Here is a 20153-nt window from a genome sequence, read left to right as displayed (position 1 = left end):
ACAGGGTGGGAAGAAGGAAGAGTTTGACGGAAGGTGGAGCTACACAGTAAATGCGAATGCAAGTACGATCAGGTTAAGGCATCAATCTCCAGCGTTCAACGTGTATAGGGCTGAGGCTGCGCTGTGTAGGGTTAAACACATAAAAATGCAGCTCCCTCTTTAATTAGTGTAGCAACTCTGGAGTAGTTAGACCATTATACCGTTGGGAAATACTTCTTTTCTCATGTAGATACAGCTGTAGGGCTTTGGTTTTTGCTGTGAAGCTGGGCAGCCCCAAAATTTCGCGGCTCCCGAATGCATGTGACGAGCCAAGTTGCTTTCCTTGTAACTGGGTTGTGCCATTCTCCTTCCCCTCCGAGCTTCTCGTATCCTGTTTTTCGTCTTTTGATCTGGTTTCGAGGGCTATTTAGTGCTTTATAGCCACTCAAGCGTCGTCTTCCCCACAGCCGTGGGGCTGTTATGTTTTCGGCTGCCTCCCCGTTCCTTTAGGCTCCTTTCTTGTATATCTGTTTTTCCGAAATTCAGCAAGATGACGACAGGTGAGATGGATAGCCTACTGGTCTCTCATGAGCTGCTGGTGCATCCATGCGCCTTCCGATGCTCTGTGAAAGCCCCCGATGGAGTCTTGAGAGGCTGCTGGTGTCATTTCTGTCGCTCTGTCTTCCTCCAACATTTTTAAAGCATTGAAGGGGGGTGGGCGAAGCATCAAGCAACTCTTTCTTTAGAGCTCTCTGCTGTGCCGCTGCCTTTTTCCCCTCCTTGCCCTACGACATCGGCATGATGGTGTACAGCTCTTTCGATCCCCGCGTTTCATCCTCATTTGCTCGCTTTTTCCCTTGGCTCCCCCCATGTTTAACTGCCGGAAGTTGAAAAAATGCCCAGTGCACGCTGACTGCCATCCTCTCGTGGCGTCTCGTTGCCCCTTGCTTTTTGTGTGTGCGTGTTTCGCATGAGCTGGCGTGCATGCGCATGTCCGTGTGTATGTGTATGTCTGGGCATATGGTGCTTTCGCGCCACTCCCTTTCTTCTCCGTGTTGTCTGCATTCTTTAGACCGGAAGTGGGCGGATTTCGAGTTGGAAGACGATGGAGATTTGGGGGATTTGGCCGCTACCCCAGGTGGCTTCGAGACGCGTCCAGACAGTGACGGCATCAAGACCGTTACCAACTACATACAGAACTCAAAAGGAGAGACACTCAAGGTTAGTTGTAGACACGTGTCGCACCCACAACACGAGACCGCAAGCGCAATTCATGCCCTTCGCTAAACACATACAAATATGTCGATATGCAAACACAGATGGAGATATGCGGTTTTTCGCACAGCGCCTCGCATACATATATATATATATATACATATATATATATATATATGTATACTAAGGAGACACTTGGTTGATCAGTGCTTCTTTTTCGCGCTTCTTTATTACGCGCTTCAGGCTCGTTGCTGCTCTGCCTTTTGCTTTTGCTGCTCCTGTGGCGGCTGCTGCAGATTATCAAGCGTGTCAAGGTGACACATGTTGTGCATCGCATCAACAAGGCGGTCCATGAGCGGCGCAACATCCCTTTTTTTGGAATTGAGGCCATTGAGGGCAGCAATGCCAAGGCTTTTACCGTTAGGTATGCAGCAGCCTGCTGCCTGATTGGTCCCCTCCAGCAGATAAGACGCATGACTGATGACAGGCGCGCATTCTCACGGAGAATTGCAGCGTCAGTGTATGTTTCTGTGTCGCACGCCTGTCCGTATGTGTGTGTCAAATAGATCCGTGGAGGAAATTCCTTTGGAAGTCTCGAAAGAAACTTTGCTTAGGGCCAAATTTAAAGAGGATGAGGACGACGAAGACATTCAGTTCGCAGTAAGCAAGGGTTTTTTTTCAAAATGAGTGCTTCTGCTGTTGCGCTGATGCGTTGATGCTCGTTGCTCGGCTATGTGGTCTCAAAGCAACCTTTTAGCTGTTTGGGATGTGCCCTGGCCTGCTCATGCAGTCTTCCTCGCTCTCCTTGGGGGTTATAAATAGTTCCTCATCTGCTCCAATTTTGACTGGCGTGTTGTTTGTTTCCCTCCATGAACATGCTGGTCTGCCCGTGGCGCTTAGAGCCTTTGCTGTGTAGGTGTCGATGTACAGGACCTGAACCCGGCGAAGACGTCGCGAGACTTGCGGCAAAAATTCTTGTCTCTGCAAAACGAGGATGAACCTGTAAGCCACCAAGCCGCTGCGACGGCAATAGGCGGGGGGTAATCTAGAAAACGCAGTTTCCTCTCCCTACTCTCCCTTGATAAAAGTTCGCATAAGACATCGTTCGCAGGCACCTTTATTCGCTGCTGCATGCGTTCAGGTTGATACAGCAGAGGCGGATCCTCTAGGCTCCCGGCTAGGTGTCGGGGCTGCCAAGTCAGTTTCTGCTTCTTTTTTTTTTCTCTCTCTCTCTATTGAACTAGACGCCTTTGCATATGTATACATATGTATATATATGTATATGTATGTATATGTATACAGATATATATGTATATATGTACAATGCCGCTCTTCTAAGCCTATTTCGATGTGTGTCTTGGCTTGTGGGCCTGCGCACGCATGTTTAAGGCCTTTTTTCCGCTTTTCCGTATGCCCCTTCTGCGTTTGCAAGTGCCTCCCTCGTTCTGCCTCACCCCGTGCTTGCGACCATGGAGCTGCATTTTCCCACTTCCCCGTTCAACTCTCGGATTTGCGTCTCAGGGGTTTCAGCCGTCTGCGTGGAGGTCCTGGAGGCGATGCTTTGAAGGATCTTGAAGCGCGGCGTCGTGAGGAAGCGACGATCCGTGTGACAAACCTCAGTGAAGACGCAAAGGAAGAGGATCTGACAGAGCTCTTTGGAACGATAGGAAAACTCGAGAGGGTTTTCCTCGCCAAACACAAGTCAGTTGCTGCTGCGTGCCAGTCGATGTGCCCTTTGCAGCGGCCCCTCCCCGCTTCCTGTTGTTCTTCCACTCGCTCGGCGCTCAACGTCTGAACGGCGTTTCGCTTGTCTACAGCCTGGCAGACGCCGTGGGCAAGCGAAAGTGCCACTCAACACGTGCAGCAAAGCGAGCAAGCCGCGAGGCGGCGGGCAGAGGCTATACGAAGCAGGCAGCGGAAAAGGGAGTTGGCAAAGGACGGCCTGAGCAGACTTTCACGGACGACTCGTTAGCGTGAGGAGGAGCCACATGGCGATACTTTGGGGGGTGTCTGTTTTGTTGCAGGGACAAGAAGGCTAGCAAGGGATTCGCTTTCATTACATATGCCAACAGAGAGCTCGCTGCGGAGGCGATCCGCAAGCTGAACAGACACGGTTACGACAACCTGTTACTCAACGTGAGGCCTACGCCTTTGCTTTGTGGTGCTTCTCAGTATGTGTCTCTGAGCCTGCTTATGTCATGCGTTTCCTCGTCTCTGATTGCATTCGCTGCGCGTCCCTGTTTTCGGCTTCCCGTGGGGTTGGCTGGCTGCATCGCGCCTCACCTCGAGCTCCTTCATGGATTGCTGCTGTCTCTCTGTTGCGTCGTGTCAGTGCCTGTTTTCTTCGCCTTTTCGGTTGTTTGCCCGGCGAGGCTCTTATAACGCCCCGTCTTAAGCCGTCATGCATGCAGGCCGCTGTGCAGCGGCCACAGCAGCAACTGCTCGGTGGCGAGTTTTTTGTTGTTTCGTTTCGCCCCCTGCTGCGCTGTTGCCTCTTCGCAGGTCGAGTGGGCGCGGCCAAACAACCGAGAGAGGTGAAAAGGACGACGCTTCAATGCATGCAGCCGCAGTACCAGTGCCAGCTCTTTCTACCGTGGGAGGAGTTGCTGCTGCTGCTGTCGCCGGGGCAAGTGTATTTGTGCGCCAGTAGCAGAGCACGCGGGACGGTTCCTGCGCATGGCAGCAGCAGCAAGCGTTTTCGAAGGAGGAGGGGAAAGGAGACCCTCTTGAGGCTCTCACCTGCATGCAGATGTGGGCAGTCTGCGGCTGTAAGCTTGCAGCCATGAGGCCGCAAGCTTACAGAGCACGCCATTAAATGTGGGGAGTCACCTGGTGTCTACGGTTGCATGGGACTAGCGCTGTGTGTGGATCTCGTAACTCATGGCTTTTGCTACTTCGCGCTACACCTACTAGAAAGGCAGGGGATGGTCAGGTAGATTCTCCCGTAGGCCACATGGAAGCCGTACGAATTTAGACACGGTGCATTAGCCACAGTGTGTAGGCTTTCTGCTGTTGCCAGCTCGTGTCTACGTGCCTCAAGTGTTGCTCCACATATGGCTGCCCACTGGCCAGGGTCCCCCTCCAGCGCCATCTGGACGTCAGTTAGGCATCTCAAAATTACGCACGGCGGCGCACTAGCCACGCGAACACAGACTCGAGTGCCGCGGAACTGGCCTGCAATAGAACCAGGCCCCAATGAAACAAATTCAGAAGCAATGGCTAGTCAAAAAGACGGCTTCTAGCCGCAGACGCGTATCTAGGCGGCTACGCATTTAAGGCTCAGTCAAGGCCTCCTCCCCGTTGGCCACTTCAGTGTAGCGTAGCTCGTTAGGGGAGCGCTCTCTCTCTTTTCCCTGTCTCTCTCTCTCTCTCTCGCCCCCCCCTTCTGGTGTAAGAGCTGCTGCAGGAGCCAAGCGCGGAGATGGCCGCTGCTGCATCCTCGTAGGAGTGCGGCAGCAGCGGCAGCAGTCGTTGCTCCTGCCTACTCCGTTTCACCCCGCGCTTTAGTGGTATCCGCGGGGGGAGGCCGTCTCCTGCTCTTCACTGCTGCTGCTCTCCTGGCATGCGTGCTGCATCGCCGCCGCTTGATGGCCAAGGGAAGGGCACCTGGCGACCCCGCTGCTAGCACAGCTATCGCCTCCTCGTCCTGCTGCTGCAAAAGCTGCAGCAACTCGGGGGAACCCCATGCCCTCTGAGCCGCGAATACTCGCGCCAGCAGAAGCAGCAGCAGCGAGGCCAACTGCGCCTCTTGCTGCTGCTGCAGAGAGCGCTTAGGCGACACTCTAGCCCCCGAGACTTTTGTGCCTTCTCCCGCGTCAGGCCTCTCCCGCCTTTGCTGCCGCTGTTGCTGCTCCTCCTCAAGAGCCTGTAGCAGCTGGGCATTGTGTTGCTGCGCAAGTCTGCTCAGGTATACGGAAAGGTGCTCCACCAACTCCCGCACAACTGCCGTCTCGCGCGCTGCCTCGCGAGCGTACCGCCAAAGGGCCCCCGCAAGCCGCCGCATGGGGGGCCTCGTAAAATGACCCAGAGGGGGGCCCCTAAGAAAGCTGGGCGGACTTGAGACGGCTCTTCGCAGTAGCTTGAGTCGCTCTTCTGCATCGGCTGCAGTGTAGGACCCTTCCCCCTTGGCAGCGCTGCTGTTGCCGGAGGTTTGATGGATCGAATAGGCGGAAAGCAAAATATATCCTGGCCCGCAGCAGAGCGAATACGGTGCCTTTGCCGCCGAGGCAAGCTGCAACAACATCAGCTGTATGTCTTGCTCAGACGGAGGCGGAGAGGGCGGCAAAAAGTCATGTGAGGTGGACAGACACCCCAGGGCTCTCCCTACAAGGCCCTCTCCCACACACACCCCCAAGTCCAGGTGCTTGTGCAGTTGCAGCACCTGCAGCCAACACACATACACACCAGCGCACATCGCCACACAGACACGTGCTACGCGAGTGCTTCGACGTTCAAGAGAGAGAAGGGAGAAGGCAGCAGCAGCAGCAGCAGCAGCAGCACGGACAGGAGGGGAAGAGCAGCAGTTCACGGCTACCCAAAGCGCCGCAACGGGATGGAATAAGGAGGGAGGAGGCTGCAAAACTAGACGTTGCACTGCGGTAGATAAATATATATATATATACATATATATATACATATATATATACGTATATTTATCTGCCTAAGGAAGAACTAGGTTAATATTTCATGGAGAAGACGTCGATGTGCCGGCAGCCTCATGAAACGTCTGCTGCTGCGTGGCTGCAAGCTTACTTGCCGAATATGATGAGCCGATAGTTCCTCAGGGCCAAGTGGAATTCCTAGAGGTCCAGCGAAGTCTCCCCCACTGCCCTCTGACGAAGCAATCAGCCGCCTTCGCAGCATCCCAGGATTGGGAAATCCCCTCTGAACAGCTACAAGACGTCCACTTGCCCGTGCCAAGATCACGAAGCCTCCACAGCACCAAACGTTCTGCAGGGGATCTGCTGAAACTCCGCTTCCTGAGACTGCAGCTCCCCCAGCTGCCGTCCCCCAGGTGTTGTAAAGGCGAAAAATCTCCTCCTCACGCAGCCGTTGGAAGGCTGCAAAATGATCGTCAGCTTCTTCGGCAGAAAAAGCCTGAACAAGGCTCCCCCCACCCCTTGGAGGGCTGTTTGAGGCGGTGAGCACAGACGCGCTCGTGTTGCTGTGAGCGCTTTCTCTAAGGGATGCGGAGAAGACAGCGCTGGCTTGTTCGCTCTGCGGTGATGCACAATCGCTGGACGCAGGATAGGGTTGCTGCTGCGAGAGACGTGGGGAGTCTGCTGCAGCGGCACCAGCAGCAGGCGTGCTTGAGCTGGGTGTATCCTCTTGCTGCTGCAGCGAGCCGTCAACAGCTGCTGCAAAATCTGCTGCGGCAGACAAGTATTTCACAGGTTCCACCACTGATGTTGGTGTTGTCAAGGCTGCGTCGTTCTCACCAGTTCCCTGCCGAGCTTCAGCTTCGCCAGCGGCACTGGAGGCGGCAACGGGTAAGCAGCAGCCCTCTTCTGCTACCTCTCGGAGCCAGTAAGAGTCCACTAGGCGATCAAAAATCGCTGTGCTGCTGCTGCTGCTGCTGCTGCTGCTGGGGAGCAGCGCCTCTATCTCAGCCTTGGGAACCGCCTGCAGCAGCCGCTTGAAGTTACTGGTGCTGTAAGGGGCTCTCGAGCTGCCGCTGCTCAGGTGTCCATACAGCTGCGCACCGACGAAAAAAGCATCCACACTCCGACACCACTACTGACGCCTCCGGAAGCAGTGTTGGCGGTAGGCACGGCTACATGTGAGAAAGATAGAAAAGCAACAGGCACAGGCAACCTCTAGGAGGGCCGCTGGTAAGCGCAGATGCTGAGAGTACAACCCGGTAGTGGCAAGGCTTTTTACTCACACAAACAAAACAGACACACACACACTAACATACACACAAATAAAACAGACACACACACAAACATACACAGACACACACACACTAACAAAACAGACAGACACACACAAACATACACAGACAGACACACACAAATAAAACAGACACACACACACTAACATACACAGACACACACACACAAACATACACAGACACACACACACAAACATACACAGACACACACACACCCAAACGGCACACACAGACACACACACACAAACATACACAGACAGACACACACAAACATACACAGACAGACACACACAAATAAAACAGACACACACACACAAACATACACACACCCAAACGGGACACACAAAGACACACCCAAACGACACACACAGACACACACAAACGACATACACAGACACACCCAAACGACATACACAGACACACCCAAACGACACACCTACATACACACCTACATACACACCTACATACCACGCCCTTCCCTTGTCTTACCAGATCGAAGCACAGAGGCGTGACTTCGAGGGGTTCTGGCACGCTCGGTCTGAGCCTAATAAGGGGGTAGGGGTGGGGGGGGAATCGGCTGGCTCCTGCGTCCAGCAGAGGCGCTCCTAGAGAGAATTCGTGGAGGATGCCGTTGCTGCACAGCGCGAAGGCGTCAAAGGCAGTGCTGCCGTCGAGAGGGAAGGAAGGCAGGGGGCACCCGAGGGCGGCGTCGATAACAATGCGACCTTCGAGAGAACCGCGCATCTGTAGCAGAGCGGCAGTGCAGGCAGAGGCAGAAGAGAGCTGTTTGACACGAATACACGGCGACGCGCTTTCGCGCATGTGTCTACGTGTACGTCTGCGTGTGTGTGTGTACAAAGGCGCATTCGTGTGTGTTTCCGACGATGCGGCGTTCTCAGGAAATAGACGGCAGCCCTTTGCTGAGGCAGCCAGAAGGGGAACAAACAGCGTTTCGCAGCCTTCCACGGGGGAGAGCAGTCGTGGCAGCAGCCAACCTGCGTAATGGCGAGGGTAGACGCCCGCTGATGAGGAGAAGAAGAAGAAGAAGCAGCACTGGAAGCGCGACGAACACCCCACTGAAGGAGGTGTCCACTCTCTAGCAGCAACAGACCAGCCTCCCCACCAGGACCGCAGAGCAGCTGTGTCGCAAGACGCAAATGTGTCACACAGAATACGCGTGTGTGCCTCCTGGAGACGAGGAGAGGGTTGCGGAAGCGGAGGGGGAAGACGAGACACGGCCTTGTTTCCGCAGCGTGCATGCTCGCCAGGAAGCGAGCATGCACGGAGGATCAGCGCCAGGAGCACGCTGCCTGCACCTCCAGCATGCATGCAACTATTCTTTTGGTCGCGGAAAGAAACACGCAGCAAGAAAAAGCGCACCTTGGCAGGCTTGTGCGGGAGGGGGCAGAAGAGCCGAGAATGCCTTCTCCCCCTAACGACAAGTCCATACTTGGAGGGAAACAGCCGAGAGCGAAACACCGCTGCATAACGCACAGGGGTGCTCCCCTCTGCCGCCGCTGCTACTGCGCTGGAGGCTTGAGCTACTGAGCTCGACGGTGTAAAGCCTGAGGGGTCGATTGCTGCTGCTGCCTTTGCTCCTCCTCCTGCTGGAGCGGCAGTAGGAAGGCGAGTAGGCCTCGCGACAGCCTCCCCGTCGGGCAGACAGAGCATCACGCAGGGAACATTATTTTCTGTGGCTGCAAGCACACACATGCGATGCAGCAGCAGCGGCAGCTGATGCTGCTGCTGACGCTGCTGCTGCTGCTCTGGCTAGCGGCTGTGGATGCAGCAGCTGCAGTTGCGTGAACTCGCACGAGCAGGAGCAGCAGCCACAGCGCCCAGTACAGCCATCGCACGGCAGCAGCCTTCGGAGGAAACGCAGACATACCTCGGCTTTGCTGCTGCAACGGTAAGCGTCCAAGCTCGCGTTGCAGGGGGCAGTGAAGCTGCCGCAGCTGTGCGTCCGAACTAAAAGAGGATCTAGAACTGCTGTCTTCCTCAGAGACGCGAAAAGGCACACCACCAGTTTCAGGATCTATGTGGCAATAGCAGCGACCCCCCCCAACTAGATCGATGTTCGAAGCGGCCTTCTCACTGCAGCTGTCGTCATTACTTTGCTGTTGCTGTTGCTGTTGTTGTTGCTGTTGTTGCTGTTGTTGTTGCTGTTGTTGTTGCTGTTGTAGCTGCTGTTGCTGTTGTTGCTGCTGTTGTTGTTGCTGTTGTTGCTGTTGTTGCTGCTGTTGCTGTTGTAGCTGCTGCTGCTGCTGTTGCCGCTGGGCTGCCGGTGTCTGAGCGACCCCACTGTGCTGACGGAGGCAGCAACATGCTGTACTCCAGCCAAGCCAGAGATTCCCCTCTGCGTCAATAGCGCCCAGAGCGAACTCTCCAGCAGGATCCTGCAAGCTGCAGCAGCAATCACATCCCTGCTGCTGCTGCTGCTGCTGCTGCTGCTGCTGCTGCTGTTGCGCCTCCGGGGGGTCTGGTGACGATCGGGGAGTGGCACGTTCTGCTCCTGCTGCTGAGGCAGATGCAAAAGCTACCGAATCAGAAAAGAAAGCGAGGGGATCTGCAGGCAGCGGGGCCGAAGCAATGGAGACTTGAGAGAACTGACGCTGCAAAGACGCTGGCAGCAAATGCCAGACTCCGCCATAGGCCTCTTGCCAAGGATACATCCTGCAGCAGCAACACCATTAACAGCAGATGCGAGCTTCCTCCAGAGCAGGCAGTAGCTGCAGTGTCGACGTCAGCGCCCAACTGCCTTTTGAAACGCTTCCCTCCTTCCCCCTTCTCCCCAGAGCGCTTCGCGCTTTTCGGGAAAAGAGCGAAACACAGCTTGCTGCGGTAGGCAGTCCTCCTGCCAAGCTAGCTAGCCAGACACCGCTCAAGCGCTGGAATAGCCGTCGCTTTACACCCCCTTCCCTTGGCCCCTTGGCTTGAGCGCATGCTGCGATTTGCGCGCCTAGCTGGCAACGCAGCGATGACTGGAGAAGCCTTCATAGAGCCAGCAGCTAGCTGCCAGCAGCTATACGTGGGGGAGTCTCTGTGCTCGCCTCCTTCACATTCTAATTGACCAGCGAGGTCCTCCTCGAGAGGCCTCGTGTGCGCGCGCGTGGCTGGCTGTTCTGGCTAGCTGGCACTGGCACTGGCTAGATAGCGAGCTAGCTGGGCAGCTGCTGCTTGTTGGTGCCAGGCAGCCAGATCGACAGATATGCTCCCTGCAGGCACCATGTGTGGGCACGTCTCCGCAAGCGCAGGCTGACAAACTCACGTATGTATGAGGACAAAAATCCGTCCTGAGTCCGTTAGTAGTGCCACATGGCGCGATGCAGCGCTGAGCTGTCGAACTCGCAGGGCAGGCTGCAATCCAAACGGCCGCAGTCGTAGCCCAAGCTGCAGCAGCACACCCCCGACAGAGACTGCCCTCTCTCGTGAAAAACGCCGTTGCCGCAGCGCAACAGTGGCAGTCGTGTAAAAAAACGGATCAAAAGAAGCAGCAGCAGCAGCAGCAGCAGCAGCAACCGCGAGGATATCCGCCGGAAATGCCCACACACACACACAAACAAAAACAAACATACACATACACACAAACACACAAACATACACACACACAAACATACACATACACACAAACACAAACAAACATACACATACACACAAACACAAACACACAAACACATACACACAAACACAAACAAACACATACACACAAACACAAACAAACATACACATACACACAAACACAAACACATACACAAACATACAAACACAAACACATACACAAACATACAAACACAAACAAACATACACATACACACAAACACAAACAAACATACACATACACACAAACACAAACATACACATACACACAAACACAAACAAACATACACATACACACACAAACACATACACACAAACACAAACAAACATACACATACACACAAACACAAACATACACATACACACAAACATACACATACACACAAACACAAACACATACACAAACATACACACCCCCGAAGTCTCGACAGGCATCCTTCAAGGAAGGCTTTCCAAAATCCTAGCCCGCACCAACGACAGGAAGCAGCGGAGGGTGCGTACCTTGAGACTGGCTTTCATACCGTGTGCTGTCTCTTTGAATCTTGAGCGATCCCTAGCCAGAGCCTCCCGGGAAAAAGTTGCCCCCCACCCATAGACATCTTGACTAATGGAAAACCTCCGCAACAAGTCTGCCTCCGTAACTTTTGCTTTTACAGGTTCTGCTGCTGAGACTTCCGAGGACTGCCCCTGCTGATCATTCGCACTGTCGCTCGATACACCCGGGAGCTCTGGAGAGGCCTCTAAAAGATCCGGAGAGACTTTCGCGGAGGCTGGCAGTGTTGTCTCCGCTCCTGCCGGACCAGGAGCCAGGAAGCGCTTCAGTTTCGTAGCCATGTTTGTTTATTGAGACAGCGGCTGCTCACGCCGAGTGCGCTGCTGCGCCTTCTCTGATACGGCGGCTAGCTCTGCCGCAGCATTTGCTGCCAGGCCGCTCCCTCCGGAGACAGCACGCGGTGAATACGCCGAATAAGAGAGCTTTTTCTCAAGATGCCAGGATCCTGTAGAGGCCAGCAAGGCAAGACTCACCACAGGGCGACTCCCCTCTCTGAAGCGGAGCGGCTACGGAGAGCCGCCTCTCGCCAACTGTGCTGGTGGTGGTACAGGGATGCCACGAGAGACACAACAAGCACCGACTGCACAGGAGTCTAGCCCCCTGATTGGCAGGCGTGAAGGGGGTTCTTCGGGTTGTTGGGAAAAATATCGAGGTGGAAGGGTCGAGAAAAGAGGTGGAGCCGATGCGCCGGCCATGTGGAGGCTCCACGAGAGTCTCAGTGGATCTCGCAAGGAAAACAAGCCAGGGATGCAGATGAGGCTCTTATGCTCTCGCTTCCTTGCAGCTGCCACGCGCATCCGAAGGGCAGACAGAGGCGATGAACGACAGCTGCCATACCCCCAATAAAACAGAACGGCAATTGTCTCACAGTGCGCCAGGGACGGAATCATACTCCAAGACACTAGGAAAACGCCGCATATAGCCCAACACCGACGAAATCCGCAACAGCAGCCAGCGGAAGGCGCATGCGCTACCAGGGGACTCGGTCCCCCCTTCGAATGAACCGCGAGTCTGGTATCTGCTTTCTTGGAACGCACTTTTGAGAGCTTTCCGGCTCATCCGGAGTACAGACGAAATGGGCAGAGGAGCGGCAATGCCGCCAGCCACAGTGCTGCTGCCGAAAGCGGGCTCGTAGCTCTCTTGACAGCGAAGCTGACGAGGTGACCACCGTTTGCAGCGGCAGCTGCTGCCGCTGAAGACCCCATAGCATCCGGCACATTCAGAATTTTCCGGATTCCCTTCTTCCTGCTTCCACCAACTAGCTAGCAACGAACAGGTAGCGGCAGGGGGGGCTCTCTGAGTGAGCCGTAAGCGGCTGCTTTGACGATGCTTTCGCGCGATCTCAAGTCTCAGAAACCCTGTAGTGTCTCTAAAGCTGTACCCAGTCTTGGAAGCAGCAGGAGAAGTGGCGGGAAAATCGCAAGTGCGACTGCTTCCTCTGCAAAACGACCCGTGAGAGGGATCCCGCAATGCCGCGCACCCGCAGCTCATGAGGAGGAGGCCGGTGTCCGTACACCCGAGCCCATGGCTCCTCGTGTTGCAGGAAGAGGTGGAGCCTCTGCAGCAAGCGCAAAGACAGGAGGCGCTAAGTCTACTGCGGCTTTTGGTGTACCTTCGGATCGGTCAAGACTAGTGCAGCGGCATGAATCACGTTCTCATGTCGCAACGACCTCCCAGCAGCCCCTTAAGCAGCGTCAGCAGACGGCGTCTCTTGAGTCGCTAGCGGGCAGTGCAAGCTGCTGTGGTGTCTGTGGCACCAGGGTAAAAGGTGGACAGTCTTATGTATGTGTATCTCTGAAGCTGCCCTCTGTTGCTCAGTACAAGGCCTACCGACGGCTGCAGCAAAGGCAGGCAACGAGTGCAGCAGCAGGAGTAGGAGGGCGGGGGGTGCCTGATGAGGCTCCTGCTACTGCCGCCAGAGAGGACTGTACGATTTCGGTGCGATGCCACGTTTCTTGTTTGCGCTGTGCGCTGTGTGGCTTACCCGTGGCTGTCAGTGAGGGGGGCCTTATGTATGACGCCGCTGCCGCAGCAGCCGCCTTAGCAGCAGGAGTCTCGTGTGGGGAAGCTATCCATTCAGGGGTTTTTCACACTGCATGCAAACAGGAGCGCTGCGCCGTCTGTGGAAATGCTGTAAAGCCTTCTGAACCCTTCATCCGGCTCCCCCGAAGAGAGCTTTTGAGTTCAGGCGTGAAGGCATCACTCGAAGCGGATCCCACGTTGACGGGCAGTCGAAAAAGGGAAGGCATTGCAGCATCTCTGAAGGGGCGCAGCGTCGTTCAGCATGCGAGGTGTACCCGCTGCAGCACATGCGGTACAAGTCTACAGGAGGGTGGCTTCCTTGTCGATGGAAGGGGCGCCCCTCACCATAGCAGCTGCTTTTGTTGTTGCTGCTGCTCCAAGCCACTGTCTGGCACTTTTGAGTCTCATGCCTTCTTTTCTTCGCGCCAGCTACTGCAGCAGCAGCCGCCTGTAACTTCGCGACAAATAAGAGCAGCTGCTGCTGCAGTAGCTGCGGAACCGCAGCAAGTTCCGCCTGACATGGTAGCCATCTACGGGGGCTGTTGCTGCACCCCCTGCAGCAAAAAATATCCAAAATGCATTGCCTGCGATCGCAGGGTTGCTGCGTTCGTCGACGGGAGCTCTAAAACGATCCTCCCGAGGGCACTTAACAGAGCAGCTGTGCAACTGATGAGAAAGAGGGGCCTGCCCTTTACGATGTGCAAGCCATTTGCGGTCGGGTATCCTCCTGAAATAGCCGGTGCTGCCCTCCTGGATGCTGTTGCTGTTCTATGCGGCCGTTGCGCAGCACTTCCAGCAGCGACGACAAACGAGGATGCTGCAGCTGCACTGCAGAGCACTTTGCGTGTGCTTGAGCGTGAGGGTGTGGCCTTCTCGGATCCGATGCTGCGGCTGCAGCAGCTGTTGTCGAGAACGCTCGGTGAACAGAACCAGCAGCAGCTGAAGAGTAGGGGTCCTCCAAGACTACGGAAGACTCCTGAGACAGCTGCTGCCGCTTTAAAAAAGAGTCTGGGCAGTAGTCAGTGTTCACCTGCCCTGCCCGTTCCAGTCGTTCTGACAGAGTTCGGCGCGTGCGGTATTTCTACCGCCGCTGTTATCGCGGCTACTGCTGCACGACGTAAGGGCCCTCCTATCGGGAGGGGGGAGAACTGCCACTTGTTCGGAAGTTGCGAAGTGTTGCAGTTGCAGCTGCGCCCTGTGCCTCCTCCCCTTGCCCTCGCGGCTGCTGAGGTGACAGGAGTCAGCCTTCCTTCTTCTCTGCTGTCGCCACAGCATGCGCCACAGGGAAAGCACGAGCGATCGGCAGCGTCCGCTGATGCGACAGGGCACCTTACATCGGAACTGCCCGCAGAAAAGCCCACCATCAGCGGCCAGAAAAGCCGCAAGCAGCAACTGCAACCGCAGCAACGCCACTCCTCCTTGACGCTCAAGGCTCGATTTACCAAACAGGTTCGCCTCATTGGAGGCCTTCCCATTCTGCTGTTGCAGCAGCATGCTGCCCACGAGCTTTTGCATGCGTTTGTTGCAATCAAGCAGCTCACTCCCCACCTCCTGCGTGATGAGGAAGGATTGTGCAACGTTGCAGCCTCCCGGGCGCTCGCTGTTGCTCTCAGAGACCTCAACAGCAGCACGAGCAGCAGCGCGGCGCAGCAGAAGCAGCTTGCAGAGGAGTTGATTCGATATCAACTGTGGAAACTTGCAGTGTCGCGTGATGATACCTATGGGGAGGGCTACAGACGCTGCGCCCTTCAATTAGAAGAGGGGCGTGTCTCATTGGGGAAGGCCCTTGAGTGTCTCCCTCGCAGCAGTGATATATTTATTTAATGCTTCTAAGACATTTGGCTGCGATGGTGCTAGTACGTGTCGTAATGGTGCCAGCTGTTGCTACTGTAGTTCCGCAGAGGCATAGTCGCGTCCTGCACATTTTTTTGAGGCGTGCACAAGGCCATGTTATCCAGCATAAGGAGCATACCCCATTGTATGCATATTCGAGGTACGATATGCTTTCTCAAAAAGAGAAAGACGTGTATGAGAGGGGCATGCCACTCAGGTAGTCAGTCTTACGGTCCTTTTGTTTCTAACGGCGTCAAAGCGAAGAGCAGCGGCCGCGCCTGCATCTCGGCCAGATGTTTAGATGGACGAGTCTCGATTGTCGCAGGAAAGCTCTAAGACTCTAGCGCCACGCACAAAATAAGAGTGTCCTCTTAGAGAAGGACTGTTTAGCGTGACCCTTTGCTTAAGCTGAGTTCCTCCAAACTGCACAGCAAGTTCATTAAGGGCAAAGAAACGCCGAGGCTTCGTGCAGCGTGGAAGCCTTATACGACTTTCAAGCACTTTGCGACCAGACAAATGGGGTACCATCCAACGCATGCGAATCAGCAAGTACACACTACGGCAGGAACCGAAGGGAATATGGGGAAATGGCCCTTCGGTCAGCCAAAGTCTCAGCCGCCGTGGAGCGCTTTGCCCTAAAAACATTGTGGGAATATAGGGTATTCTGATGTATCTACAGGAGCACACACATCCGCAACAGGCGTGTAATACAGGCCCTAGGCGCCTGTGAGAGCGCTAAGAGGACCCCTTTGGGGAAGCCTGACGAGCTGCTTCACAAATCAGTAGTAGGCGACTACAGACCTTCCTGTCACCTGCACTTGGCAGTTTGCCACTTCTGAGAGCGTGACTGTTAACGAGAGGAGCACCTAATCATAGGCACTGCTTAGAGCCGATACCCCAAAGCTGTTCGCGCCAATGCACCATTGGGGGCAAGCGCGATCGCATTTAAGGCGCTGCCCAGAGTTATCTAGTTCTTGTGTTACCACCCATTTCTGCACCCGTTTGCCCCTTAATGGTTTGTAGAATCACGCATCAATCTTGTTCTCTTCTGCATCTCAGTAACTTCGGGAGCGGCCCCGACGTCCTCCCTCCCCTTCAGGGATCTGCTAGCAGTATCTACACTCGTCTGAAAAACCGATTCTTGGGCAACAATTCGCCCGCTGCTCTCTCGTGTTATGGCTGAGTAGACATTTTATGCTCTTCCTCTGATTTAACAGTATTCCCTAAAAGCAAGTTACCTCTAAGGGGCCTTCGCAAGTGAAATATGCGGTGAGGGGATCAGGAGTGACCCTGGAACGGACAAGACTGAATCGGTAGGGCTTGCGGCTTCCGTGCATCCTGACACCGAAAAAAGCCATTTAGGGAGTTCCACTTCTTCATAATCTTCCTTCGGCGGCACTTTTTGCATTCTCTTTCGATCTTTGAATTTGTTTCAACTCTGTTGTCTGCACTCCACCGGTCGCAGTGGGCAGCAGAGCCTCAGAACGAAGGGCACTCAGTAGGGCCCTTGCATGAAAATCGTCACACTTTAACCCCTTTTTATGTACTTTTTAGCCATATGAACCCTCTTCTGGGGCGTGTGGCCGCTTTTTCTGCCTTGAACGATCGCCGCCTCTACTGCCGCTTTGTTTGCAACTTCTTCCGCAATAGAAGGAAGCGCTCCTGATTCTATCGCTCCAAGTAATCTAAGACCAGCCAGTCCTTCGACTGAGAGCACTTTTTTCCTCGTCTGTCCTATGGGTCCATGAAATCGCAACCCTAGTGTCGGTCTGCTGCCTCCCTGTGCAGGCCCTCAAGATGCCCCTTCATTCTAGAAATCTCCGCTGTTTGATGCCTGATGAGGCTGAGTTAGAGTTAGCTTCTCAGCTAGCTGCTCACGAGAAGGCAGCACTGCATCAGCTCTTCAAGGAGGTTGATCTGGACGGAGACGGAAGAATAAGCGCCAAGGATATCGCCAAGGCAATGGCAGCGGAAGGGATCTCGGTTCCGATTAAAGAGCTGCAACAATGTGTCTGGTAGAATAACCACGACCAAAGGAAAAAATAATTTTTCCTCAACCACCTGCAAGCCACTGTGTCTTTTAGATGTCTCTATTCAACAGGAGCCGGCAGTTCCTTCTGGGCTCTTCACACTGTCCCTCACGCGCCTCACACAATAATATGCCTCCTATGCGACACCGTACATACAGTCTAGCAGAGAGACGTGCGTCACAAAGAGCTAAAGAGAATTGGCTGGATGCTCCCACGCCGTTGTAAGGCATTTCTTCAACGGGTAAACGTAGACGGCTGGCCGCGCTGTTTCTCCTTCTGTTGTGATTGATGTTGTTGTTGTTGGTGTTGTTGTTGCATCTCATCAAATCTCATTAGGGAGGCTGATACGGACGGAGATGGGTATCTAGATCTTTTGGATTTGTTTTGCCTGTACTCTCGAGGGAAGACTTTAGGTGTGCTTCGGGAGGCGCAGTTGGTGCAACATTTTGTGCTGTATCTGCTGATGAAATCTCGCGAGACTCCTAAGGGAGTGGTCCGCTTCGAAGACGCCCTAATGTACCTCTGCCAAGTTATGCATACGGACGCCGCACTCAAAAACCTCGAAAAAATTTTTGGATCCAGAGCGACCCCTTGTAAGTTGCTGTGGCTGCATCTGATCCTGCCAGTCCTGCTGCCACGTCATGTAAGGGTGTAACTACTTCGACAGTGATGGTTTCCGGTGCTGATAGATGTGGTACTCTAGTTTCTGGTTGGGCCCTTTCGAGGCAGCCAGCGCGAACGGAAATCGCTCCTCCTGAGCATCCTAGGTCGCACTGAATGGTGCCTCAAAGTGATCCAGGGAGGCTCCTAAAGAACAACAAAACGAGCACGGGTCGTCACCCCACTCTTGAAATAGTGGCCGAAATGAGACTCGAAAGAAAGGATAAGCATGCACAGAAAAGCACGCAGATTGGTTAGTGCACGACCGAAAAGAGTGGAGAAGTCGCAAAAGGTAGACAGCCAACCACCGGCTGGAGAGAGTCGCAGGGCAAAAGGAAGGAAGCGCGTGCGCGTGCACAAGAAGCCAGGTCACGCATACGAACATATGTATATTTTGCATGGCAGATGCGAGGTTAGGAGGACGATTTGTCTTATCTTATTTCATGTTCAAAACGCTTTTTTCCGCAGCACTGAATGCCAATGCTTGGCTGAGTGTTTTGGGTTCGGCGTTGTGGGCCGAGGCATCCCCCGTTGTGGACAAGGATCAGCAGAATAGAGAGCGATACAAGTGCATACAAAGGCCCTTCCAACCAAACTATCGCCCCAAGTCTCAAGTCGATACAGTACTCGATTTGCAGAAACTGGTCAGTTTGTGGAGCATGTAGTGGGATTAGCGGTAGGGCCCTAGCTTGGAATGAGGTTCGTGCAAGTCTGAAGCTCAGCACTGAGGATCTGAGTCTTGGGACTAGCAGCAATTCAGGGTTTTGAATATGCATCATGCAGTGGCTCTTTTGAGGAAGCAGCCAGAAGAGCTCTAGCGGGGAAACGTGCGGTGGTAGATGCCTATAGGTAGTAGTGAGAGTGATAAAGGGCCCCTCAGAGAAAGCATGCAGCTGCAACGCCTCTTTGCAGACGGACAGGATGACAGGGATAGACAGAAAAGCAGCTAAAATTTATCAGGATGGGTGCTTACTTTGCTGTGGAGCCTGCCCCAAGGGCGGGTTTCTTCAGCCACCAAAAAACACCAGGTCAAGCACCGTAAAAAAGAGAAAGCCACGGAGGACGCGCTGGCGACTGCACCCTATTCGAGTCTTCTGGGCTGATAGCGGCACGCATGTAGGCAGGGGGGTGCACACCAACATAGAAAGAGGAGGAAGCGAGTCTTGTGAGAGCAGAGCGCAGCCAGGAAATAAAATGTGCATTGGAGTAAAGGTCGAACACACTGCAGCATCATACACGCAACACTCTTCGCTGAACCAGTGCAGCATGTGAGGCCCCATATTTAAATTTGTTGCTGTTAGTGGCATCCTTCACGTGTCGTCAGTGAGCACTATCGCCAGCCTGCTGCCGCTGCATGGATGCGTAGTGCTCTAGCGTTGGCGGGTGCTGTTCGAAGCATGAGGAGTACCGCGCGGTGAAGGCCTCTCTTCGTCCCTCCGACTCCGGGGGCCCCCAAGGGGGCCCCCCAACCGTAGGCCCTTCTGATTGCCGTGGCAGAGCCAAAATAGCCCGCGTTCCCCCTAACAGTCGTAAAACGCGGAAGACTGTGGGAAGCAGGACTCACCTGGGTGGCTTCACATGAAGCCAGACGCTGAGACAACGACTCCCGAGAGACTCTGTTCAGATCCCTCCACACCCTTGCTCAGCTTCCAAGGAAGAGAGAGTTTCCAGTTCTTGCCGCACTCATCGTTGCTGGTGCAAGACTATTGCTCTCTCTCGGCAGGGACTGGGGTGAGAGCCTGCGAGTGACCCCGCAGGCTGTCAGACTTTCTCTAAACACTGCACCATCCTGTCACTTTCGTCCTCTACTGCTGCTATTTGAAGCAGTCAGCCTTGTGCTGCTAAAAAAGAGGAGGAGAAGCCGATGTGGAGACAGGTAGACTGGGTAGGCAGAACGAGCCGCAAGCACGGAGAACCCAATGAGTGCTCTCTCACGGCGCCAGCAGCTGTCCGTTGCTGGGGCTGTTGCCCAAGAGAGCGTGGCAGTTGCGCGTGCAGGGAAGACAGAGAGTTCCCTAGAGCGGCAGACACCTTGTGAAGGTTCTATTCCCTGTATGTTGATTCGGCTTTGCCGGAATCGTGCAAACGCCACCCCAAGAAGCCACAGAGTAGACGCTAAGGCCATAGCGGGGGGTGGGATGGTCTGTACGGCCAAGCGCCTTGGCTCTAGAGGGCCCTGAGTGAGCTCCCTCACCATTTTACTGTAGATGACGCGCAGAGAATAGAGCAGAGAGGAAGGATTCGCAGAGAGAGAGAGAGAGAGAGAGAGAGAGAGAGAGAGAGAGAGAGAGAGAGAGAGAGAGAGAGAGAGAGAGAGAGAGAGAGAGAGAGAGAGAGAGAGAGAGAGAGAGAGAGAGAGAGAGAGAGAGAG

General features: G+C 54.5%; 3 protein-coding genes across 3 annotated transcripts; 2 read left to right on the top strand and 1 right to left on the bottom strand.

Moving 5' to 3' along the window:
• The first annotated feature begins 529 nt into the window (after positions 1–529).
• LOC34619856 (eukaryotic translation initiation factor 3 subunit G) lies at positions 530–3732 on the top strand. Its single transcript, XM_026335584.1, has 9 exons — positions 530–539; positions 1052–1200; positions 1491–1618; positions 1761–1854; positions 2125–2196; positions 2336–2391; positions 2716–2895; positions 3219–3330; positions 3697–3732. Exons 1-9 carry the CDS (start codon positions 530–532, stop codon positions 3730–3732), a joined length of 837 nt encoding a protein of 278 aa, XP_026191369.1.
• Positions 3733–4675: 943 nt separating this feature from the next.
• Positions 4676–11518, bottom strand: LOC34619858. The gene is made up of 10 exons (XM_026335566.1): positions 11186–11518; positions 10356–10477; positions 9385–9760; positions 8976–9228; positions 8468–8784; positions 8083–8226; positions 7577–7831; positions 6553–6888; positions 5947–6411; positions 4676–5575 (listed from the first exon to the last, which is right to left on the bottom strand). The coding sequence occupies exons 1-10, from the start codon at positions 11516–11518 to the stop codon at positions 4676–4678; spliced, it is 3501 nt and encodes a 1166-aa protein (XP_026191351.1).
• A 1045-nt stretch (positions 11519–12563) lies between these two features.
• LOC113146891 lies at positions 12564–18824 on the top strand. Its single transcript, XM_026335588.1, has 8 exons — positions 12564–12859; positions 13235–13345; positions 13503–13639; positions 14121–14165; positions 16915–17107; positions 17459–17715; positions 18251–18443; positions 18743–18824. Exons 1-8 carry the CDS (start codon positions 12564–12566, stop codon positions 18822–18824), a joined length of 1314 nt encoding a protein of 437 aa, XP_026191373.1.
• Positions 18825–20153: the final 1329 nt, after the last annotated feature.

Source organism: Cyclospora cayetanensis, unplaced genomic scaffold, assembly GCF_002999335.1.
Source record: "Cyclospora cayetanensis isolate NF1_C8 unplaced genomic scaffold, CcayRef3 CcayRef3_contig_73, whole genome shotgun sequence".
Lineage (NCBI taxonomy): Eukaryota > Apicomplexa > Conoidasida > Eucoccidiorida > Eimeriidae > Cyclospora > Cyclospora cayetanensis.
Note: the sequence above shows the minus strand (reverse complement) of the source record. Positions and strands in the feature narration are given on the sequence as shown.